The 23,413-nt window shown below is 44.0% G+C and overlaps 1 protein-coding gene across 4 annotated transcripts in view; it reads right to left on the reverse strand.

The window, feature by feature from the left end:
* AFF1 (ALF transcription elongation factor 1) overlaps nucleotides 1–23,413 on the reverse strand; it is a 169,297-nt gene that overhangs the window by 58,036 nt on the left and 87,848 nt on the right. For 3 of the 4 annotated variants that reach the window (XM_006115334.5, XM_006115335.5, XM_075929557.2), the window contains 4 exons: nucleotides 12,110–12,154; nucleotides 7,727–7,813; nucleotides 6,410–6,446; nucleotides 5,932–5,983 (listed from right to left, as the gene is read on the reverse strand). In XM_006115334.5, the coding sequence (XP_006115396.3) occupies nucleotides 5,932–5,983; nucleotides 6,410–6,446; nucleotides 7,727–7,813; nucleotides 12,110–12,154 (221 nt within the window). The remainder of the gene's footprint in view (nucleotides 1–5,931; nucleotides 5,984–6,409; nucleotides 6,447–7,726; nucleotides 7,814–12,109; nucleotides 12,155–23,413) is intronic. The other variant, XM_006115336.5, reaches the window with a different exon arrangement.

A 23,413-nucleotide genomic window follows, 5' to 3' on the forward strand; every position in this document is an offset into this window, starting at 1 on the left:
AGAATTTTCACTAACTTTTTCTGGGACACCTAGGCAGTCCTCCAGCAAAACTGGGAAATACAATTTTGACACTCCTGATGTTTCTCAAGAAAGTTTTGAAAAATCCTGTCAGGCCTTCATTTTAGTTTTTACAGACCCTAGCACAATGTGATTCTGGTCAGAAGCTGAGAGCCCCACACAGGTGAGGCTGATGGTAGCTGGAAGTGCCATGCACAGTAGTCCGGGGCCATGGCAGCTCAGCTGGCAGCAAGGCCAGGCTGCAGCAGCCCAGCAGGGAAAGTCCAGCCAGGGCCATGACAGAGGAGCTGGGGCCGTGGCAACACAACTGGAATCAGCACAGGCTGGCAGCCTAACCAGGGCTGCATGCTACCCCTGCAGCAGGGCTGGTGTTGCTGCAGCAATCCAGCTGTGATCAGGGTAGCTCAGCCAGGGCCACATTCCACCCAACAGTAAGGCTGTTGCCATGGCAGTGGGGCTGTGGCTGCATATCACCAGTGGGGCTGGGGAAGCCGCTCTGGCAGCAGGGCCAGGGCAGCTGCATCGTCCAGCTGGTAGCATGGTCAAAGGAGCTGGTGGCAGGGAGAGGCAGCATTCTGACAGGGCTGATGGCAGGAGACTTCCCCTAGTCCCACAGATTCCCTGATCTGGGACCAGTCAGTTCCTGAGATACCAGACCAGGGAGGTCCAATCTGTACAAAAAATAAATAATTATAATAAAAGAGGGCAAACATCCAACTAAAAAAAAACCTTTTGCAGGTCACCTTTAAAGTTTTTAAGCAGTTTGATATTAAGATGCTGTGAAGACACTACAATAAAAGCTTAAATGAACTTAGCAATTTATTTCTTTCAGATACCATTCCCCCATTTATACAAATAAACAAGAAGTTATCTTACATTTAACTGCCCTTTCATGCAAAAAAGCACAGAGTAAGCACAAATACACACAGATGCACTTTCATAAATCATTTCTAAACCACTGAAATATGACCCAGCTTGATGGTAGAACTTGGCAGCTGTTTAACAACACACACAGCACAGCAGCTTAAAATAGGAAGTACTGGATCACAAATCCAAATGAAACTGCAGGAGAAACTGTCTTGTCAGTCAGATAAGATCTATTTTACCAGTTAAGCAGCAGTTGACAGTCATGGTGGAACAGTAAGCCATGATTCCCCTCAGAGAACATGAGGTTTTTCAAGCACTAAATTAAATTATCATAATTCTAAAGGTAATGAGACTAGCTATACCATTCCCCTAAATATTGCTGCCATTAACAGTCAAGGGGAACTATGAACATGGAATGAACAGGAAACATTGATTGTTTTGAAGGTTTTGTTTGTGTTGCTCTGCTTTTACAGTTTCCTTTTAAAAGAGTGCTAACAAAAAGGGATGTGAACAGGTAACCGATTAACCTAACCTTAGCGGGGGATTCTTACTGGATAAATGTTAACCTCTGTCAACAGCTGGGCTGGAGAAGCCTCCCACCCTGGGATCTTGCTTAGTTGCTTAACTGGTTAAATGGGATTTTATATCCCTACCAACAAATGGCCCTTTTCCACTCTTTCAGCATGGAACACAACCACCTTAAGGCCAAGTCTACACTGGCAAATTAGGGTACATCTATACTGCACCCGTAAGTCAAAATAAGATATGCAATTTGAGCTATGCAAATTGTGTATCTCATTTCAATCTAATTTCAAAATAAACGTCAAAATAAACTGCTATTCTAAAACGTCCCTTAACCCTCGTGGACAGAGGGGTACAGGAACATTGGAACAGTGAGCCCATTATTTTGAATTCTATTTTGAAATAATGGGCTGGTTCAAAAGATGTGAAATAGCTATTTGGGGATACCAGACATATCCCAAAACAGTGCCGCAGTCTAGAGGTACCCTTACTGAGCAGTAGCACTGTAACTTCTGAGGTGTCCACACTGTCAAAGTATTTGGTGCACACTAGCTCCGCAGTTGCTACGCTCCAGATAAACCACATCCATGAGAAGCATAGGGCTTGCTGCACTCTGGATTAGGGATGTATGACGTCATGAGTCATGCTGCTGCTGAAAAGAATGAATTTGAAGGAGTGGAGCTACAGTGAGAAGAAGCAGAAGTAGAACATGGAGCTGCTCCTAAACATTATGGAGTTGCAAGCGCACATGCTCCAGGCATTGCTAGCACTTCAGATGGAGCAGCTGCGCGATTGGCCACCCTTGCAGCCAATGTCCCATGTCCCCAATACCATGTCCCCTGCTCCCACCAGCACCGCTGGAGCCACATTAGTGAGGCTTGTGGGGGTTTTGGAGGCATTTTTATCTTGTATCTCACTTGTGTGGCCCCAACTAACTTTTCTGTGGGTCAGTGACCCCTGACTCAAAACAGGTTCCGTGCCCTTCTCATAAATAAAGACAATGCAGAAACTTTTTGTGTTTGACATAGTATTTTATTTAAAAATGAAGCCTGGCCAACAAACCCCCAACTAGGGTCAAGCCCCCATCTGCCCTCAGCATCATAACACTGCTGCACTCCCTCTTCCCCCAGACCCTCGATCTGAACCTATCATACACTGGAACCACCTGCCCTGAGCCCTTCACATACCCTAACCCAAATTCCCCACCCTCATAGCCATAAGCCTGTGGCTTGCTTAGTACCCTAACCCATCATCTGACCCCAACACTGCCCAGCCTGAAGCCCCTTCCCTGACCCAGCGTCCCCTTCTCCACCTCCTCCTGCATCCAGATTTCCTCCCAGAGCTTGCATCTCTCACCCCTTCCCACACCCAAATCCCTCATTCCCACCCCAGAGCCTACACATCCTGCCTCAACCCAGCAAGGGTAAGGTTAGACTGCAGGAGTTTTTCAGGATTCCGGAGATATCTTCTGCATCCAGGGATGCATTTATCCTCCCGCTTTTTTTAGTGGAAGAGCAAACGTGCTCTTTCGGTAACTCCTAGAGTCCTCTTTCCATAAGGAATAAGGGAGCTTCCAAAAGAAGGGGTTTTTCTGACATTTGGTCCAGTCTAGACAGGCCAAATATTGGAAAAACCTCTTCCTACAGAAGAATTGGGAAAAAAGCAGCAGTATAAGGGTTGGGGATAGCAAGTGATGGAGAGGAGGAGAATAGAAAGGAAGGGGCAGGGCTTCAAGAAAGGGGCGGGGCAGTAGATCTTGGCTTGTTTTGTCATTTAAAAAGTGATCTTGGGTGTAAAAAGGTTGGAGACCACTGCCCTAACCTCAAACTACACAACACACCTCCATCATAATCACCCAGGAATCCATCCCTGCATTCAGCCCCGGTGCCAATTCTGTTCACACATCTTCACAAGTGATTTCATCACTGGACCCAACCACATCAGCCACTACACCTGGGTAACTGCACCTTAACTCCACTAATGCCCCTTTGCCATCTATACTGGCCAAACTGGACAGTCTCTATGGGAAAGAATTAATGGACACAAATCAGATATCTGAAAAGACAACATACAGAAACCTGTTGGGGAACACTTTAACCTGCTTGTGTACTCATTAATGGATCTCAGTCACTGTTTTGTTTCAGGCCAATCCCACAAGCCAAATACACAGGGAAGGGTTGGAACTTAACTTCATTTACAAGTTTGATTCCTATCAGAGAGGAATGAATAAAGATATCGGCTGCCTCACGCACTACCTTCCACATCCTAATGACTTAACCAACCAACTTATACAGGTGCAAATAACCTGAACAATCTAGTTCACTATCTTCCTTTTTTCCCCCTCTCCCCTCACCTTCTCTTATTTATTCTTGGATCTGGACTTTTAATACTCAAGTCATCTGAAAAAGTGGGTTGTGCCCATGAAAGCTCATGATACCATGTACATATTTAGTTAGTCTTTAAGGTGCTGCTAAACTATTCGTTGAATTTTTCATGTTTGTTTGGCTTAAGCACAAATTTACACCCTAATTTGCAGAAACAGAAATAAAGTCTTCCTAGTTATCTAAAAGGTTAGAGAATGATTCACCTTTAAAACAAACAAGAAACCAGCAATAAAATAATTCAGGAAACTTTTTTTTTAGACATATGAAAATAGTAATCCAATAAACCAATATTATATTTTTCATCAAGGCAATATCATTTTAATCTATAGTTTCCCAAAATCCAACAGTACTCTTAAGTATATAAAAAAAAATCTGAATCTGAAACTGTAAGAAGTAAATGCTTGACTAATAAATCAGAAATTCAAGTTCTTCTTCCTAAAAGAAAAGATGGAACTAGGAACTTTACTAACTATATAATTTAAACTATATACTGTACATGAAAAGAAACAGAAGACAAGAACTTCACGTACTATTTGTAGTTCACAGTGAGTGTAGCTAGAAGAAATACAAGGAGAATGGTGCAACAGAGGAGGACCGCTGATTCGTATGGAGAAGGCAGGGCAATCAGCTAGTTATCTAAGGTGTCTGCACATGAACACAAGCAGCAGCTGAGCAAAAAGGACCTGAGGATTGCAGTGGATGAGAAGCTGGATATGAGTCAACAGTGTGCCCTTGTAGCCAAACTAATGACATATTAGGGTACATTAGGAAGAGCACTGCCAGAAGATCCAGAGAAGTGATTATTCCCCTTTAATTGGTGCTGGTGAGGCCACATCTGGAGTATTGCATTCAATTCTGGGTCCCCCATTACAGAAAGGATGTTGACGCATTGAAGAGGGTTAGGAGAAGGCATCAAAAATGATTAGGGGACTGGAGCACATGACTTACGAGGAGAGTCAGTGGGTATATCTACACTTACACCCTCTTTTGAGAGAGGGATACAAATGCAGCTGAGTGAAATTGGAAATGAAGTGTAGATTTGAATTTCCCATGCTTCATTTACATAATCGTGGACCGCCGCTATTTTGAAATGCCCCATTTTTTAAATAAACGCTGTGTAGATGCGGTTATTTTGAAAGAAACCCCTTCTTTCGAAATAACACTTACCCTATTTCGAAATAACAAATGCTGTGTATACACGGTTATTTTGAAAGAAACCCCTTCTTTCAAAATAATCGGTAAACCTCATTTTTTGAGGAGTAAGTGTTATTTCGAAAGAAGGGGTTTCTTTCAAAATAACCATGTATACACAGCATTTGTTATTTCGAAATAGGGTATTTCAAAATAGCGGCGGTCCACGATTATACAAATGAAACACGGAAAATTCAAATCTGTGCTTCATTTGCAATTTCACTTGTCTGCATCTGCATTCCTCTCTCGAAAGAGGGTGTAAGTGTAGACATACCCTGAGGGACTTGGCTTGTTTAGTCTACAGAAGAAGAGAAGAGTGAGAGGGGATTTGATAGTAGCCTTTAACTACCTGAAGGGAGGTTCCAAAGAGGATGGAGGGAGGCTGCTCTCAGTAGTGACAATGGCAGAACAAGGAGCAATGGTCTCAACTTGCAGTGGGGGTGGTCTACATTGGATATTAGGAAAAGTTATTTCACTAGGAGGGTGGGGAAGCACTGGAATGGGTTACCTAGGGAGGTGGTGGAATCTCCATCCCTAGAGGTTGCTAAGTCCCAGCTTGGCAAAATCCTGGCTGTGATGATTTAGTTGGGGTTGGTCTTGCTTTAAGTAGGGGGCTGGACTCGATGACCTCCTGAGGTCTCTTCCAGACCTATGATTCTAGATATTAAGCAGAGATAGAGGAAAAACCCTCAAAGCATATTAACAGTAATATTGGAAAAATCCAGTTCCTTAAGGGCCTGATCTTATGCCCACTGAAGTCTAATGAAGTCTTTCCTTTGACTTCAAAGTGTGTTGCCTCAGGCCCTAAATTTTTGAAAGAGGATTGCTAAAACTTCCCATCTCCACAAAAATCTAGTAAACAACAGTTGAAAACAGGTAATACGCCCACCATAATTCCATAACGGCAACTCACTGCACATATTGCCAAGAGGTTAACTTGGTTACTTACGATGTTCCTTGCTGTGAAGTAGGCAATCGTTTTGAAGGTGCATCACACTGCTCTGTAAAACCAAAGAAACAAACTTCGTGTTATGTATTTCATTTGTGACATTGTATTGAACTGACCTTTTATTTGTTTTTTTAAATAACTTGATCTTTGGGTCAAGAATTTTCACAGACATATGATGCTGATCTAACATATCACTCTGGCTACTGACCATTCAAGACAGATTTTCCTAATATTATATCTATAAAGTAAATAAAAAAAATCAACAAAGTCCTCAAGAATGCTTAAAACTGAGTATGTGCTTAAGATCATCTCTACTCAGCAAAGCTCTGGGATTTGCACTCTTAAAACATTTAAATCCTTTTGAAAACCTCCCCCTATGTAGAATACACACACATATACTCCTCCCACCCCCATTCTGTATGCATGCTGTCTTCTACAGTATCATGTCTAATTTGGTTTTTTTCCCCCTTTTACTTACTCCGGCTCTGTATTACAGATCCAACACGTTGGGATTCCTAGAAAGAAAAAGAATAAAAGCTAAATATTAAAAAGTTGAAAGCGACAAGATGGGTGAGGTAAAATCTTGTATAGGAACAGCTTCTGCAGGCAAGACAGACAATCTTTCCAGCTTAAACACAGCTCTTCTTCAGTTTTCTCAGAGAACTAGACCTAGTATTATTAGAATAGATGCCTATTTGCAGGTGGTTGCATTTTGGTGTCATTTCCAGAGGCAGAGGCTCTGATTTTGTAGAGGCATTGAGAGCTCATTCACAGCATCTAAAAACTTTAAATAGATTTGGGGCTATTCAGCACTTCTAAAAATCAGGACCAACAGTTTAAATGGAGTTACCTATTTTTATATGAAAGTCTATCTTGTTGGAAGTCTGACCTTCTGTTTTTGTTATAAGGTTAAGATGTACTAAAATCACATACCCTGGACAAGGATGAGATGTACTATTTAATGTCAATAGTACACATATATATTAGTATGTTGTTTTTTGAGTGAAAAGAAGATTTGGCAAACATTTATGAGGACATTTTTATTAATAAAAAGAAGTTATTTATGCTATAACACAGATGAGACGTTGAAAATCTTTGTGAAATTATATGTTATATTTGGAGACCAAGATCCTGACACACATACATTGGGATTTTTCTTTTCCTGATTATTCATCCAAGTTTTGCTACTGCTCAAGATGTGTTTTATAACAAACAATAAGACTTTAGTGTAAAATTAAAAAAAGGAAAGAGATAAGTAAAACTGGACATATGCAGAAAGTGTGTGTCCCAAACAAACAAACCAAACTTAGAAGCAAAAGCTGATCTAATTTGGATGCAAAAAGATGGGTTTAAAATAAGGTATTGTGATTTTATATTTAAAAAAGTCACCCTGCTTTCATTTCATATCTGAGTGTTCTAAATAAAACCAGCTTGTTGCTGTTCTGAAAGAGACAAGCTCAGGTGAAAATGTATCCTAGTTGAAAGCTCTATTCTAGGCCATGTCTGCACAGTGGGCACTAAAGCAATATGGCTGCAGAACTGTAACCCCAAACTGTAGATGCAAAGTAGCCCAGCAGAAAGTTGTTCCATCACTGAAGAAACTGCACCTCTCTAAAGGATGGTTTTGTTGAACTTTCCACCATTCTTCTTCCCTTGCCTTAGTTGTGGCTACAATATGAGTAGATGGATTTTTCACACCCCTAAGCATCACAGGTATGCCAACCTAAGTTTTAAGCACAGACAGGCCTTACATGTTAAAAAGTATATAGGGGAGCATCGGAGATTGGTTTTTTACCTTTATTGGAAAAGGAAATTTTGAAGGTTCAGCTGTGCTAGGCGTGTGGATAGCTGTCAAGGGAGGTGGCCAGGAGTGGGTCATTTCCTAGTAAAGAATTAAAAGAAAAAAGATATTACATATTTTTAAACTACTGATACACATATGAAATTCTACGCCATTCCTATTAATACACTGAAAAGTCCTTGATGGGCCTGCTTATAGCTAAAAACTGATTTAGAAAGCATTTCCTGTGAAATTTATATCCCGGTCATTATCAATACAAAGCTATGGCCCCTAACTTGCAAACACTTACACGTGTGAGCAGTCCCACTGATCTCTGTGTAAAGTTAACTTAAAAGTTAAAATGTTTGCAGGACTGGGGGCTAATACAGTAAAAACTGCTACAGTAAAACTGCATTGGTCCGGCATCCAATGCTCCGGCACTCCTGATGGTCCGGCACCATCGGGAACCCAGAAGTGCTCTGGCTGCCAGACAATTGGAGCTGCTCTGCGCCTGGCTTCCCCGATTCAGCCACTGCTGAAACTGACCAGCAGCTGAATCGGGGAAGCCGGGGGCAGAGCAGCTGGGGTGCTGCTGGGTTGGTCCTGTAGTGCTACCCCTCGGGGCTGCGGGACCAACCCGGCAGCACCCCAGCTGCTCTGGGGATGCCTGGGGAAGAGCAGCTGGACTGCTGCCGGGTTGGTCCTCAAGTCAGCCGCTGCTGAAAACTGATCAGCAGCTGACTCCAGGAAGCCCAGGACAAAGCAGCTCTGCCCCGGGCTTCCTGGAGTCAGCCACTGATCAGTTTCAGCAGCGGCTGCTGAATCGGGACGCCTGGGGCAGAACAGCTGGGGGTGCTGCAGGGTTGGTCCCATAGCGCCCGCCCGCTCTTTCCCAGGCGTCCCCAAGAGCAGTTGGGGTTCTTCCGGGTTGGTCTCACAGCGCCGAAGGGCAGCGCTACGGGACCAACCCGGCAGAAGCCCAGATGCTCTGCCCCAGGCATCCCCGATTCAGCCGCTGCTGAAACTGACCAGCAGCGGCTGAATCGGGAATGCCTGGGGCAGAGCCGGACTATCAGAAGGAGGGATTATGAGGGGTCTGGGGTGGCATTCTCCCCCCCCATCCCACTCCTGACCCCTCATAGCCCCCCCTTCCGATAGTCCAGCATATCTAATAATCTGGCACCCCCTGGGTCCTAAAGGTGCAGGATTATTGGAAGTTGACTGTATTAGGTATATTAAAGACAGATGCAAATAAAAACATAATACAAGCTCTTTGGCTTCCACAATAAGGAAGTCATTACAGTCATTGATGGGGACACAATGGATAAATAACTGTTGCCATTTTTGTAGTATCAGGGAGTCAACTAATTAACTATGGCTGTAACTGATCTTTCCTATTTGCTTTCAAGCAACCCACTCAGATTTGGAGCTGAAACTGCCTCCACTGGCACCACTGAAAATTGAGCATTCACTGCTCCAGCACCCTGTAGTATAACTTAATCCTTTAGATATTAATTGTACCCTAGCTAAGAAATTTTGACCTTGATTAAAAATCATTGACTATCCTTGCTTTTAGGAATACAGGCATTCCCAATTTAAAGTCTGAGCAATGGAGCTATTCAAAATGGTTTAAAAATTGGCCAATTTCAAGGATTTTTCCCGTGACCATTGTAACTGTGGGGCAAGCTTAATGCAAGCAGATTGTGCCCAGACTTTAGGAGGGGAACAATCTGGATGCAGTTCTAGCTCTTCAAAATCCTTCTTCCCTTCTCATCTGCATTCTAGATATTCCCCACCTTCCACTATTTTTAGGTGTCATTTTCTTGAGCTTGTGCCTAGCCTGAGAAGCAGCAGGATACAGAAGCAACTGACATTAGAAGGAATTAGCAGGTAAGATAGAGGATGAATAATGCCTCTCGTGGCCCTCAAGCCTTGTCTAACCTAGGATTTTAAAAGTATGGTATTAGAAAACATTAGCTACTGTTTTAATTAATGTGTCTGAAAAATGTAGTGTAGACAAGCTCCACCTTTAATACATGCTCAACTAGCTGAATTACAGCCTCATCTAGACATCAGGGAACATTTGAAAGTTAGAAGAACCTGGAAAAATGGAACTTACTTAGCTCCTTTCACTGATTATAGAACCCTCTAGAGTCTAGACAGTACTCTTTCCAAGGTCTAGACAAAAATCCACATGGCTAGTCATTCTTTCCTTCTCACCCCAGTGGTATTTCTTATTACATGTTCTAGCAGACATTTTTGCATTTAATTAATAAGAATTTCCCTTTTTCTTAGTCCATATTCTTCTCTTTATGCAGCCTAAACTTGTTGTTCTGAATAGGTGTAATCATAATCATTATAATGCAAGGCACCGTGTGGCAGAAAGGTCACTTTGAACACAAACATCCACAATTTGACAAAGAGTTTACAGAAATTAACAAGTAAATCAGTTGTGCCTTTCTTAAGTATTCCCCACATGAGAAAAACTCTTAAATGTCTCTATCTTCCCAACCAAATCACATTCCAAGAAAGGATTTTAATGTGCAGAAGAGATTTAGATTTTAAAAGTCTACATTGTTACATTTGACTCTATGAACATCCATTAAGGTAGTCTAAGGAGATTTCTATGCACGAATTGGGGGCAGAGTATTTTACAGACCTTGTTATCTTTATGAGCCTTTTATCACTGCTAGGCTATGTAAATACGTGATCATATTCTCATTACCCTTCTCTCTCCACCCTCTCTCTTCCATCCTACTGTTTGTTGCATTCATTTGTTGCTACCTGTCTGAGAATTAGATGATATGTTCTTTTGGGCATAGACCACATGTCTCCATTCCCAATGCCTAACACTTTGTGTTCCTAATTATGATTGGTTCCTTTGGGTACTAAAGTATTAATACTAATCAGAATTTGTTATCACACAGGAAAACTGTGTTTCCCAAAGTGTGAGGAAAAAGGGTAGCACTCTGGTAACAAAGGGTACGTCTAGACTACATGCCTCTGGAGACAGAGGCATGTAGATTAGGCTACCGGACATAGTAAAATGAAGCGGCGATGAGGCATACCTGGGTGGTCGACAAATACCTTTGATGTCGGCAGGGGAGCGTCCAGACTATCGCGCTGAGCCGACAAACAGCTGATCAGCTGTTTGTCGGCTCAGCCCGGCAGCCATGTAAATTTAAATGAAGCGGCGATTATTTAAATCGCCGCTTCATTTTACTATGTCCAGTAGCCTAATCTACATGCCTCTGTCGCCAGAGGCATGTAGTCTAGACGTACCCAAATATTGCACTTTGTAGGCCTGGGTCTCAAATGAAACAATTCCCTGATTACTTTTTCTGGTTATGACTGAACGGTCAGAATACTGAATTTTGAAACAACATTGTGGGAAATGATTGACAGGCATATACATGATGAGATAAAAAGCGCTGGCCCGGTGTTTAAAGTCCTTGAATTGCCCTTTCAAAATTAACTTGATTGGCTTGTGAAACAAAATTTTCACACAATAAGTAGGAAAATGCTACTATTTAAACCCACTTACTACTGGAACTCCCTGGTTTGGCAACATCTGTCATCGGCAGGACCATGGATGCTCCTCAATCAGAGAGCCCGGGAGCCTACGGGCAGGAAAGCCAGCTTCCTGGGATAACAGGGTCAGCAGCCTGACTGGGGCAGTGTGAGACAGGGCCAGGGTCCCGTGGCAGCATCCAGCAGCCCGTGGCAGTACAGGGCTGGGTCGGAGTCCCCCAGCAGCACAGATCAGCCCTAAAGCCCCACAGCAGCCCCCAGGACCTTGAGACTGAGGTCAGAGTCCGGTGCCAAGGCCGGACTAGAGTCCTCAAGGAGCTTCCTGGAGTGTGGGACCAAGGCAGGAGCCCCGCAGTAATTCCATGAGCATGCGGCCGGGGCACTGCAGCAGCCCCCAGAAGCGTGGAGCTGGAGTTGAGCCCCATGAGGCAGGATCCCTGAAGCAGCTGACCAGGGTTGGAGCTCCACAGCAGCCCGCTGCAGTGCAGGGGTGGAGTCCCTTGACTGCCCGGGGATGCATGGGGACTGGAGCCCCCAACAGAAGCCAGAGCCTCTGCTGCCCAACGAGCTGGCAGAAGCTGGGCAAGCAGAGCAGCCAAGCCGGGGGTGGGGAAGTGAGGCATGGTGCTCGCCGGGGCAGCTTTGGTTCCATAACATTTGTCCTACATTGCTTGCAAGTCTTCTTTTCTATTTTATCAGAGGCATTACTTTTCAATTCTATGGGGTGTACAATGAAACAATCTTGGTAACTGCTTTGTGGTTTGATGCAAAAGAAGCACAATACTGCCTTTGAATAAAAGTAAAAGATAAGTAAAGATGAAAAGGATTTATCTTTAAATAACTGAAGAGTTGCATTGGTGCACTCACCTTCAAGATTTCTTCAACACAATGGACTTCATTGGGGAAGGTTTGCTAAAATGTAAAAAAGGTGAGTTTTCTTTTAATTCACATTGGTCTGACATCAAAGATGAACAAAGGCATTTATTGATCAAATACTATACATTTTGTAGAAGCTAGTAAATAAAACATTTCATAACCTACCAAGGCTATTAATACTAGGAATACTCTTACAAACCAGGGCTTTCAGATTCTTGCTGAAGGGAATAATAGTCAGGATTCAGAAAAGAGAGTTGAGGCTTCTATCCATGAATAGCAGCATCTGTTGAAAGACTGGGGGCAGCATTATCACAGCTATGAAGAAACTCAGGACTAGTCTACAGGAGTTTAGGTCGAATACACCCACATAAGGTAGATTTTCTAAAAAATGAGTCCATACTACCAAGCCTGTTCTGTCTACGTTAAGGGCTATTTTATGGCACACCTGCTTTTCATGAGGAGTAAAGATAAATTTGAACTTTGCACGTTTGACTTTAGGGAAGCAGATGCAGTACTGTGAAAGTCAACATTCTTTACCTACAGTGCTCTGATGTGACTGCTCTGGCCAGCACTTTCAACTCTGGGGCTCTCTAGGTACATAGAAAAAGACCCCGGAAAATATGAATTTCATTTCTTGTGTGGCCAGCGTGTCAGGCAGACCTCAGAGCAGGCAGCATGCCTTAGCAGCACACCTGACCATGAATGCCCAGGGTCACAATCAAGCCCCAGCATGGAGCATGCAGAAAATCCTGGATCTCATTTCTGAGTGGGGAGAGGAATCAGTTCAGGCAGAACTATGAAGCAGCAAAAGAAATGCAGATATCTATGCCAGGATCACATAGGACATGGTGGGAAAAGGATATGCCAACGACACCTAGCAGTGCTGCATGAAAATAAAGGAGCTCAGGAACCAGAAGACAAAGGAGGCAAATGGATGGTCTGTGTCAGAGCCACAAACATGCTGCTTCTATAAGCAGCTGCATGGGAATCTAGTGGGGAACCTGACCAGTTTCCCAAGCCAGTCTATGTATTCATCCTAAGACACTCCTCTGATAGCCTCAGGCAACAGCGTGGAGAACAGAGTAAAAGAGGAGGAAAAGGAGAACAACAGGTGAGTGGAGCATCCATCATCACCAACAGCCAGGAGCTTTTTATAACTTTAGAATCAATCCCGTCGTTCCAGAATGTCTCGCTGCCAGGACCTGATAGCAGGGAGGGCACTTCTGGTGAGTTCAAATTTTTAACCATGCTACAAGTGTGTTAAGGCAACTGGGTGTGATCTGTGGTGGCTGCTCTGCCTACGCAGAGAGGGCTCTGCGGAAAAGTTTGTTCATGAGTCTCCAGATGGAGCAGAAATCCTCCCTACACATCTCCACAAAGCTCCCATAGAGGAATAGTAATCAAAATGTAGCCGTGTTAGTCTGGTGTAGCTGAAGCAAAATACAGGACTATGTAGCACTTTAAAGACTAACAAGATGGTTTATTAGATGATGAGCTTTCGTGGGCCAGACCCACTTCCTCAGATCAAATAGTGGAAGAAAATAGTCACAACCATATATACCAAAGAATACAATTTAAAAAAATGAACACATATGAAAAGGACAAATCAAATTTCAGAACAGAAGGAGGATGGGGGGGGGGGGAGGTGAATGTCTGTGGGCTAATGATATTAGAGGTGATAATTGGGGAAGCTATCTTTGTAATGGGTAAGATAGCGAGATCCTTTGTTTAGACTCAGATGTAAAGTGTCGTATTTTAGCATGAATGACAGTTCAGAGGATTCCCTTTCAAGTGGAGATTTAAAAGGTCTTTGTAGCAGGATGCAGGTAGTTAAGTCGTTGAGACAGTGTCCTTTCTGGTTGAAATGGCAAGAAACTGTTTTTTCTTTGTGATCCTGTCTGATAGCTGTTTTGTGGGCATTGATCCTTTGGTGAAGTGTCTGAGATGTTTGTCCAATGTACATAGCAGACGGACACTTTCGGCACATGATAGCATAAATTATATTTCGGGATGCGCAGGAATAGGTGTTCTTGATCTTATAACTCACTTGGTTAGGTCCAATAATGGTATCAGCAGAGTGAATAAGTGGACAAAGCTGGCAATGGGGTTTGTTGCAAGGGAAGGTACCAGGGTTGGTATTAGTGTGGTATGTCCTGTGGTTGTTGGTAAGAATCATCTTGAGGTTAGGTGGTTGTCTATAGGAGACTATGGGTCTGTCTCCCAGAGCCTCTTGGAGTTTGCATAAATGGACTATAAGGTGGATAAAAAGCTGGCTAGATTGTCAGGATCAGTGGGTAGTGATCAACAGCTTGATGTATGGTTGGTGGATGGTATCAAGTGGAGTGCTCCCAGGATCAGTTCTAGGGCCTCTTTTGTTCAACATCTTTATTAATGGTATCACTTAGAAGTGGGCTGTACCTACGAAAGCTCATGATACCATTTACATGTTTTGTTAGTCTATAAAGCACTACCAGACGATTTGTTGTTTTTTTAAGTTTATTCTGTACAGACAAACTCGGCTATCCCCTGAAGCTTCTCTACATGTTTTGTTAGCCTTTAAGGCGCTGCTATTCATTGTTTTTTACGTTTTTCCTGTTACAGTCCAACCTGGCTACCCCCTCTGAATCTTTATTAATGACCTGGATAAGGGGATGGATTCCACGCTCAGCAAGTTTGCAGATGACACTAAACTAAAGGGAGAGGTAGATACAATGCAGGGCAGGGATAGGGTCCAGAGTAACCTAGACAAATTGAAGGATTGGGCTAAAAGAAATCTGATGAGATTCAAGAAGGAGAAGAGCAGAGTCCTGAACTTGGTACAGACGAATCCCAAGCACTGTTACAGGCTAGAGATCAACTGACTAAGCAGCACATTGGCAGAAAAGGAGTTGGGGATTACAGTGGATGAGAAGCTGGATATGAGTCAACAGTGTGCCCTTGTAGTCAAGAAGGGTAATAGCATATTAGGGTGCATTAGGAGGAGCACTGCCAGCAGATCTAGAGAAGTGATTATTCCCCTTTATTTGGTGCAGGCAAGGCCACATCTGGTGTATTGCAGCCAATTCTGGGCCCCCAATTACAGAAAGGACATGGATGCATTGGAGAGGGTCTAGCAGAAGGCAACCAAAATGATTAGGGGGCTAGAGCACATGACCTATGAGGAGAAGCTGAGGAATTTGGGCTTGTTTAGTCTGGAGAAAAGTGAGGGGGGATTTGATAGCAGCCTTTAACTACCTGAAGGGGGATTCAAAAGAGAATGGAGAGAGGCTGTTCTCAGTAGTGACAGATGCCAGAACAAGGCGCAATGGTCTCAAGTTTCAGTGGGGTAGATATAGGTTGGATATTAGGAAAAACTATTTTACTAGGAGGGTGGTGAGGCACTGGGATGGGTTACCCAGGAAAGTGGCAGAATCTTCATTCCTAGAGAATCCCAGCTTGACACAGCCCTGGCTGGGATGATTTAGTTGGGATTGGTCCTGCTTTGGGCTGGGGGCTGGACTCAATGACCTCCTCAGGTCTCTTCCAGCCCTAAGATTTTATGATTTTAAGTGATCTGGTATCATTGCAGCGTAAGGTCCCGATTTCTAGCCACACCGAGTTAGCATCCACTCCCTATCATACTGTGAGATTTGGAGAAGACTGGTATCGCGCATGGCAATGTGGATGAAGCAGGGGAAGCTATTTCTGTAACTGATACCACAGAAGTATACCTCCGTTTGCTCACCCCCAAGAAAGCATTGTTTGGGCCCCTACCTCCACGTCCGGACCCCCTCCCTTTCCCAACCACAAGCTCCTCAGTGTCCACCTGAATCACTGCCATTCTGCCAAGCCTGGACCCCTCACCCCTTCCTGCCCATAGGCTCCTGTGCAAATGGGGTGTGCTGAACACACGGTCACTTTGCGTTCTTTCTTTGATAATTGACAGCCAGATGTTTTGGTTTCATCCCTACACTCTCAAGGAAGGATAAAAAGTTGGTTGTAACCAGAAGTTGGTGATTTAGCTGCTTTTTTTTTCTCTCTAAGGATATGTCTACACTACATGGCTCCGTCAACGGAGCCATGTAGATTACCTTTGTAGACATAGGAAAATGAAGTGGCGATTTAAATAATCGCCGCTTCATTTAAATTAAAATGGCTGCTGCGCTGTGCCGATCAGCTGTCGGCACAGCGCTGTAGTCTGGATGCTCCGCGGTCGACATCAAAGGCATTTGTCGACCTTCCCGGTAAACCTCATCCCACGAGGCAAAAGTTCATGAATGGTTTTACCGGTCCCCGTGTCAAAAAGTTTGGGAACCCATGCTTTATGAAAATTGGCTTATGAATATAAATATGCATAATTCAAAAGTGCTTTATATAAAATCTCATGTAACCTATAAATTTTATTGTTACATTCTGCTGGATTTGCATATCCTATTTTGGTTCATGTATTATTCTTGTATGTAAAGCTAGAAATATGAAGAGAGAGTCTGTCTGGAGTTTTAAATATGCTAATGAGAACCATTATTAATGCCCTGAAAGCCTAATGACTGGGGATCAACTCAACGACTTGTAAACAGCCTTGTTTGTCCTCTAAATCCAACCAACTTTGGACTAAAAAGATATGTAATCATGCCACCCCGGTCTCGAAATCCATTTGGAAATTGGGTTTTTTCCAGGGGAAGAGGGATGTTTCTGTTGCTCATGGGGAATGAGCAGTGATCCTCAGGGAGAAGGGCCTTTATTGTGGAACTTGTAGCAGATGTGTATAGAAGCTGATATCCATTTTTATATCTGCTGGGTGGAGATGGCTATTCCCCTAGGGACAGGAGGTAGATAGTTGTCTTGTTCTGTCCAAGCAGAATGCCACAGTTTAACATACATCCAGGGTGTGCAAGATTGGATAGACTGTGGGTAAACATATGGGTTCACTGATACAAAAGGAGGAGAAATTTGGTAGAAATTTCGGATGTGGTCGTAAAGTAATCCTCTCCTTGGAGAAGACCATGTAAGGTGGATCTGCCATTAGAGCTGCAATCTCTCCTACTTGCCTGGCCGACGTGATCACAACTAAAAATACTACTCTCAGAGCCAAATGGTAGAAAAAGGAAGTCACTAGAGGTTTGAAGGGAGCTTTTGTCAGGGTATTCAGGACAAGTGGTAGGTCCCATGGTGGTACTGGTAGCCATATACTGGGGCATGTCTTGCATAGGCCAGAAAGAAAGCATTGGTATGAGCAAACAAGGAAGTGGCATCCACTAGGTCATGAAAAACTGCGATGGCCTCTAGGTGAACTTTTATGGAGCTCATGGAAAGCCCTGCCTAAGGTCCATATTTGAGGCCGGTAAGTTTAGAGGTGGTGGTAGGCTGCAATTGACGCTGTAGGCACCACTCCTGGAATCTTCGCCATTTGTTCTGGTAAGTATATCGCACAGGAGGGCAACAGCTATTCAACAGGGCCTGCGTCACCCTCTCAGAACAGGTAAATTCTTCATGTTGGAACCATGGAGAAACCATGTGATAAACCTGTGCGTTCAGGGACTGGGGTGACAGAGCTATCACTGCTGTTGGGATAGAAGGTTGGGAATGAGTGGGAGAGATATCCGTTTGTGGCTTAAGAAGCACTATAGGTAAGGGAACCCTGGGAACCAGAGGAATTGATGGGAAGGCATATAAAAAAGGAGGTATAAATGGTAGAAGAAGCACATCCCCCAGAGAGTTCCTGCCCTGACCCTCCCCGGAGCTCAAGTGTGGGCATTTGTGGTCGGTTCTGGTCGCAAAGAGATCTGTTGGGACTCCCTACTGCTGGAATATGAGGGTCATGGGGTTGAGCTCCCATTCACGTTGCTCTCAAAAATGTTTCCTCAGGGTATCTGCCTTAATGTTTTGATGGCCTGGTAGGTACATCACCATCAGCATTACGTCGTTTGTTATGCACCAGTTCCAAAACCTGATCGCCTTGGTACATAACAAGCATGATCAGACGTCCCCCTGTCCATTCATATAGAACATGTGGGTTGTCTGTGTGGACATGAATGGTTTTGCTGAGAATGATCGGAAGGAAATGGAGACAGGCACTGCGATATATGTTGACGTGCAGTCACGTCTTGTGATATGACCACCTGCCCTGGACCGTACAGTGAACACAATGAGCACCCCAGCATGCGAGGGATGGATGGAGCTGTTGGAACAGTACTCCGTCGAGAAGATCATGTGGGCATATCCACCACTGGAGAGTGGTATGTACTAGCGGGGAAAGCATTACCTATTTGCTTAGACTATGTTAATTCAGGATGTACACTGTTTCTAGCCAAACACGTGGAGTCTTGCAAATTGTACTACATATACGGCAGCTGCTATGTGCCCCAGAATTTGAAGGCATGCCTGAATGTTGGTGAAAGGGATATATAATACTGCATTGACAAGATGGGGTAGTATGTGGAACCAATGGATGGGAAGGATGGTTTTGGCTCTGATGGAATCCAGCGATGCCCCGATGAATTCTATCATCTGGGTAGGTTCTAGAATAGATTTGTGGAGATTTCTTAGGAGGCCAAAGCAGGAGAAAACAACCCAGTCATAGCTAACATTTGCTGACGAGAAGTACCTTTGATAAGACAGTTATCTAAGGGGAATATGATGAACCCTTGACATCTCAAGAACTTATTTACCACTGCTAATGTCTTAGAAAACATATGTGGTGTGGTTGACAGGCCGCAGGGTAGGACACGGTACAGATGATTCTTTCCTACCATGAATCTGAGGAACCTCTTATAAAAAGGATGTGGAAGTAGGCATCTTGAAGGTTAAGGGATGAGAACCAGTCCCCCTTGTTCAGCACCGGTATGATAGTTCCCAATGTCACCATCTTAAATTTCTGATTGTGGATGAATTTGTTCAGTTTTCTGAGATCTAAAATGGGCTTCTAACCTTCTTTCTTCTTTTGTGTAAGAACATAATTTGAGTAGAACCCTCTCCCATGAAATTTTGGAGGAACTGGTTTTAGGGCCCAAATTGAGAAGTTTTTGTACCTCTGCTTGTAATTGGTACTCGTGCAAGGGGTCCCTGAAGAAGGACGGGAAAGGGTCAAGGGTAAAGGGCACAGGAAGGAAGGGCATATATAGCCTGATCTTACAATCTCAAGGACCCATTGGTCTGTGGTGATGAGGGCCCACTGGTGGTAGAAGGGCCTCAGACAGTGACCAAAGAGATGGGATGACTGTGTTGATTCTAGGGGAAGGTCACTCAGACCCATGACTACACCTTCAAAACATACCAACTGGGAATATGTTGACCCCTCCTTCTGTTTGACCACTGCTTGTGTCTTTGCTCAAAAGACCTTTGTTGTTGTCTCCTTTTGTTGGATGTCCAACATGCGAAGGGTGGTGTAAGAATCCTTCATCGAATGGAGGACTTCATCTATCTTGGCTGCAAACAGATGAGTTCTACCAAACGGAAGAGCCTCTACTCTGGTCTGCAGCTCTCACAGAATTCCCAAGGATTATAGCCAGGATGGTTGTGACTGTTGCTCTGGCTCATTGAGGCCTGTAGGGCAGTTCGGGTGCTAGACTGGCCCTCCTGCATAATGGATTGGAGTGATGGCCTTTTTTGCTCCAGGAGATCATTCGTAAGGTACTGCAGCCTTGAACAGTTTGTGAGATCCTAGTTTGAAAGGTATTGTTTGAGACCCAGAACTGCAAGGTCACCGAGGAATAGACCTTTCATCCGAACAGATCCAGCTTCTTATGCTCCTTGTCTTGCAGAACAGATCGAAATTGTGGTTGCTTGGACTGATGGTGGACTGCATCCACAACTAATGAATTTAGTTGGGGTTGGGAAAAGAGTCCAACCCTTTATCCAGTACAAAGTATTTTCTATTTGTAGAGGAGATAGAGTCTGGTGTTTGCTATATTCTCTGAGAGCTTCATTATGGCCTTGTTGATTGATGGATAAGGCAATTTTTGAGGAAGAAGCAAGTTGCAGTATTTGCAGCAGCTTGTGCTGTTTTTCTTGCACTTCCTGCAGCACAATGTCTTGTGAGTTGCAACCCTTGTTTCAAGTCATCTGCCAGTGGAGAGGAAGACGGGCAGGCTGCCTCATCAGGGAACGAGAATGACTGGGAAGTGAGGGATGGGTCATCCATATCAGAGAGAGGTAGGTCCTCATCCTCTTCCATAGCGTCTGCCTATGTCATCACCAAAGGTAACTGTTGTGGATGAGCCGGTGGTGAATGAGTTGTTGGTAGTGAATGAGCTGCTGTACGAGCTGGAGTTGAGGGTGCAATGTCTTGCAGATGGTGATGATGTGGTGGTTGTGCACGAGGGGCCATGGGAGCCACTGTGGATGGTAGGGTCAAGGAGGGTATGGCCATGGGTGATTAAACCAAAGGCACTGAGGCCAATGCTGGGAGGACCTCTGTTTGGCTGAATGCCACAACATCACTGAACATGTGGGGGATGAGAACCTACTCATATGCCCGGTGTTGGGTCTAGTACCATGGGAGGATGGCATGGGTGAAAAATAAATGTCCTCAGATTGTTTCCAGTGTGAGCTATTCTCTATAAGCAGGGGGAAGTACAGTGGTGAGATGTTAGTCTGCTCTGGTGGTGGCGGCGTTGTCATCACCTGTGCCGTCCGATGCTGGGATTCAGACTGCTTATGGATTTTACTTCTTGTGGTCTCTGACGCCACTGTTTGTTTAGGTGCTAGAGTGCACTGCGAAGAGGCAGCTTGAGTCTCTGTCAGTGCCAAGAGAGGCAGCATATCCAACTTGGTCGTCAGTGCCGGGTGAGAGCCTGTGCCAGTCAGTGAGGAGAAGCCTGATTTACACATTGGCTCAGAGGCTACGTCTAGACTGCAAGTGTCTTTTGAAAGAGGCTTTTTCGAAAATATCTTTTGAAAAAGCCTCTTTCAAAAAAGAGCATCTAGACTACAACCAGTACTTTCAAAAAAGCAATCTGCTTTTTCGAAAGAGAGCACCCAGGCAGTCTGGATGCTCTCTTTCAAAAAAGCAGTTTGCATTACATAGCATCTTTTTTCGAAAGAGCACTTTCGAAAAAAGGTGTTAGTTTTTACGGTCGAAAAAACTGCCGCGTTCTTTCGATTTAGTTTTGAAAGAACGCGGCTGCAGTCTAGATGCAGGTAAAGGCCTTTTTTCAAAAAATCCCTGTAGTCTAGACACACCCTGTCTCCGCTCTCTTTGTCGGTGCTGCTTTATGCTTCTCAGCAGTACTGGAGGTAGATGGAACCAGCAAATGGGCAGTGTAGGATGCTGTCAGCACTTACAAGAGTCCTGAGGCAGAGATGAATGGGCTCTTCCCTTGGAGTCGAGGGTTCCACTGATGCCGATTTATTTGGATCTGGTGGTTGGAGTGACTTCTCCCATATCAAATTCTTTAACCTCATTCCCCTCTCTCTTCTGGCCCTCGCAGTCATGCTTTGGCAGTGTTGACATTTCTGTACCATATGGCCTTTGCCCAGACACTATATGCAGGAGGTGTGCCTGTCCAAAACAAGCATGGGTCCCTGCAAGAGTCACATTTTTTTTTAAATCTGGGGGAGCCCAGCATTTTGGAGAAGTTGGTGCAATGGGGTGAAAAGAAAAACTTTTTTTTTTTAGCAGGTCTAAGAAAAAATTAAGTAAGGATGACTAAAAGTAGTCAAAGAACCAAAATAATTAAGAAAAATTCTGTTTATTTCAGAAAAAGTGGCACCGTTAAGAGATTCCATCTTCTGTTGAGGGTAGTAGAAAGGAGTTGAGGTTTACCTATAATTCACCACCTCCTGCCCCGGCTCCACTCCGCAATCAATATTGTTCAGAAATCATGTGTTTTATTTAGGGAACACAGCAGGGACAGCAAAGTAGTCCATGGTGGAAGGGCGAGGAAGGGGGGGACAAAATTGCAAGGACAGCCTTTTGCTTCATGATTCTCTGGAGATTGAGTGTAAGTCACCCCCCTCCCCCTGGTTGTAGATCCCTTGCGGGTGGAGGCTACACGGAATCGGGTAGGGAGGGAAAGTTGTTCTCCAAGGAGTGGGGGGAGGAGCCTGTTCAGGTACGCATCTTGGAAAGCTGTCATGCACTCCATCACAGCCATCAGGGACGAAAAGACATTATTGTGGTGCTTCACTTGCAGTGCTCTGAGAACTAGAGTTCATGGGACTTGAACTCTTGCTAGGTGTTCTGCTTGTGCTGAAGTGTGTTCGCCATGCTGTCCACACAGGACATGAAATTCAGTTTCCTGGGTTTTTTTCCTGTTCACCTGGAGAGCAGTGGAATCTCAAGTTCTGACCCCAGCAATCACAGCAGGGATCTGTGAGATGTCTTCCAGAGGCCAAGTATGCTGACTTTCACAATGCTGAATCAACACTACTGTAAAGTTGACTATATAAGGTCAAATTTAGCATTATTCCTCAGGAAAAGCAGGAGTACCAAAATCAACTTTAGTGGCCCTTAAAGTTGAAAAAACTTCTTCCAAAAGAGAGCGTCTACACAGCAAAAGCGCTTTGAAAAAGGGAGCTGCTCTTCCAAAAGATAGAGCAGAATGGATTCTATCTTGCATTTAAGCTATGATTACTATGGATGGAGTGGCCACCAGAGCACCTGTACTTTTTCCTCTTCTTTCGAAATAACTCCCTCTTCCCCGTCACACACGCCTTTTTCTGAAAGAGCTCTTTCAGAAAAAGGCATCTTCCTTGTAGAAAGAGGTTTACCAATGTTGGAAAAACCCCTCTGTTCTTTCCAATTTTTTTCTGAAAGAACACGATTGTATTGTGGACGTTAAGTGAAGTTTATTCGGAAAAATGGCCATTTTTTCAAAAAAACTGCAGTGAAGACATACCCTATGAAAACAAAAAAAGTTCCGAAGGTGCAATGGCTCACTGTTGCCCAATTTTAAGTTTAAATTGTAAGCTTAATTGTAACCTTAATTTCGAATACTAATATTCTTCATCGCTAAAAGACCTCTTATTATTAAATTAACACACATATACATCTATATTTTTGTGAGATATTACACAGCATACATAGGTCAGTTCCCTCCCCCAAAAATCTGAAATGGCATCCCCCACATGGCTAGAGCACCAGCATTGGCTACCCACTGCTAGGCGGGGGAAGCAGGGGAGCCTGAGCCTCAAAACCTGCATCTGGCCCACATATTCTGCTTGGTGGGGGTAGGAAGTGGCTCTGGATGGGGGAACAGCAGTGGATGGAAACTCTGTTGCTTCCATGGACCAGGAATCACAACCAATGAGAGTGGCAGGGTGATCAGCTGTGCTTACCTCTGTAAGCAAAAATTATATATTTTAGTATTGGTGAGT

Source organism: Pelodiscus sinensis, chromosome 4 (assembly GCF_052426305.1).
Source record: "Pelodiscus sinensis isolate ZL-2025 chromosome 4, ASM5242630v1, whole genome shotgun sequence".
Classification (NCBI taxonomy): Eukaryota; Metazoa; Chordata; order Testudines; family Trionychidae; genus Pelodiscus; species Pelodiscus sinensis.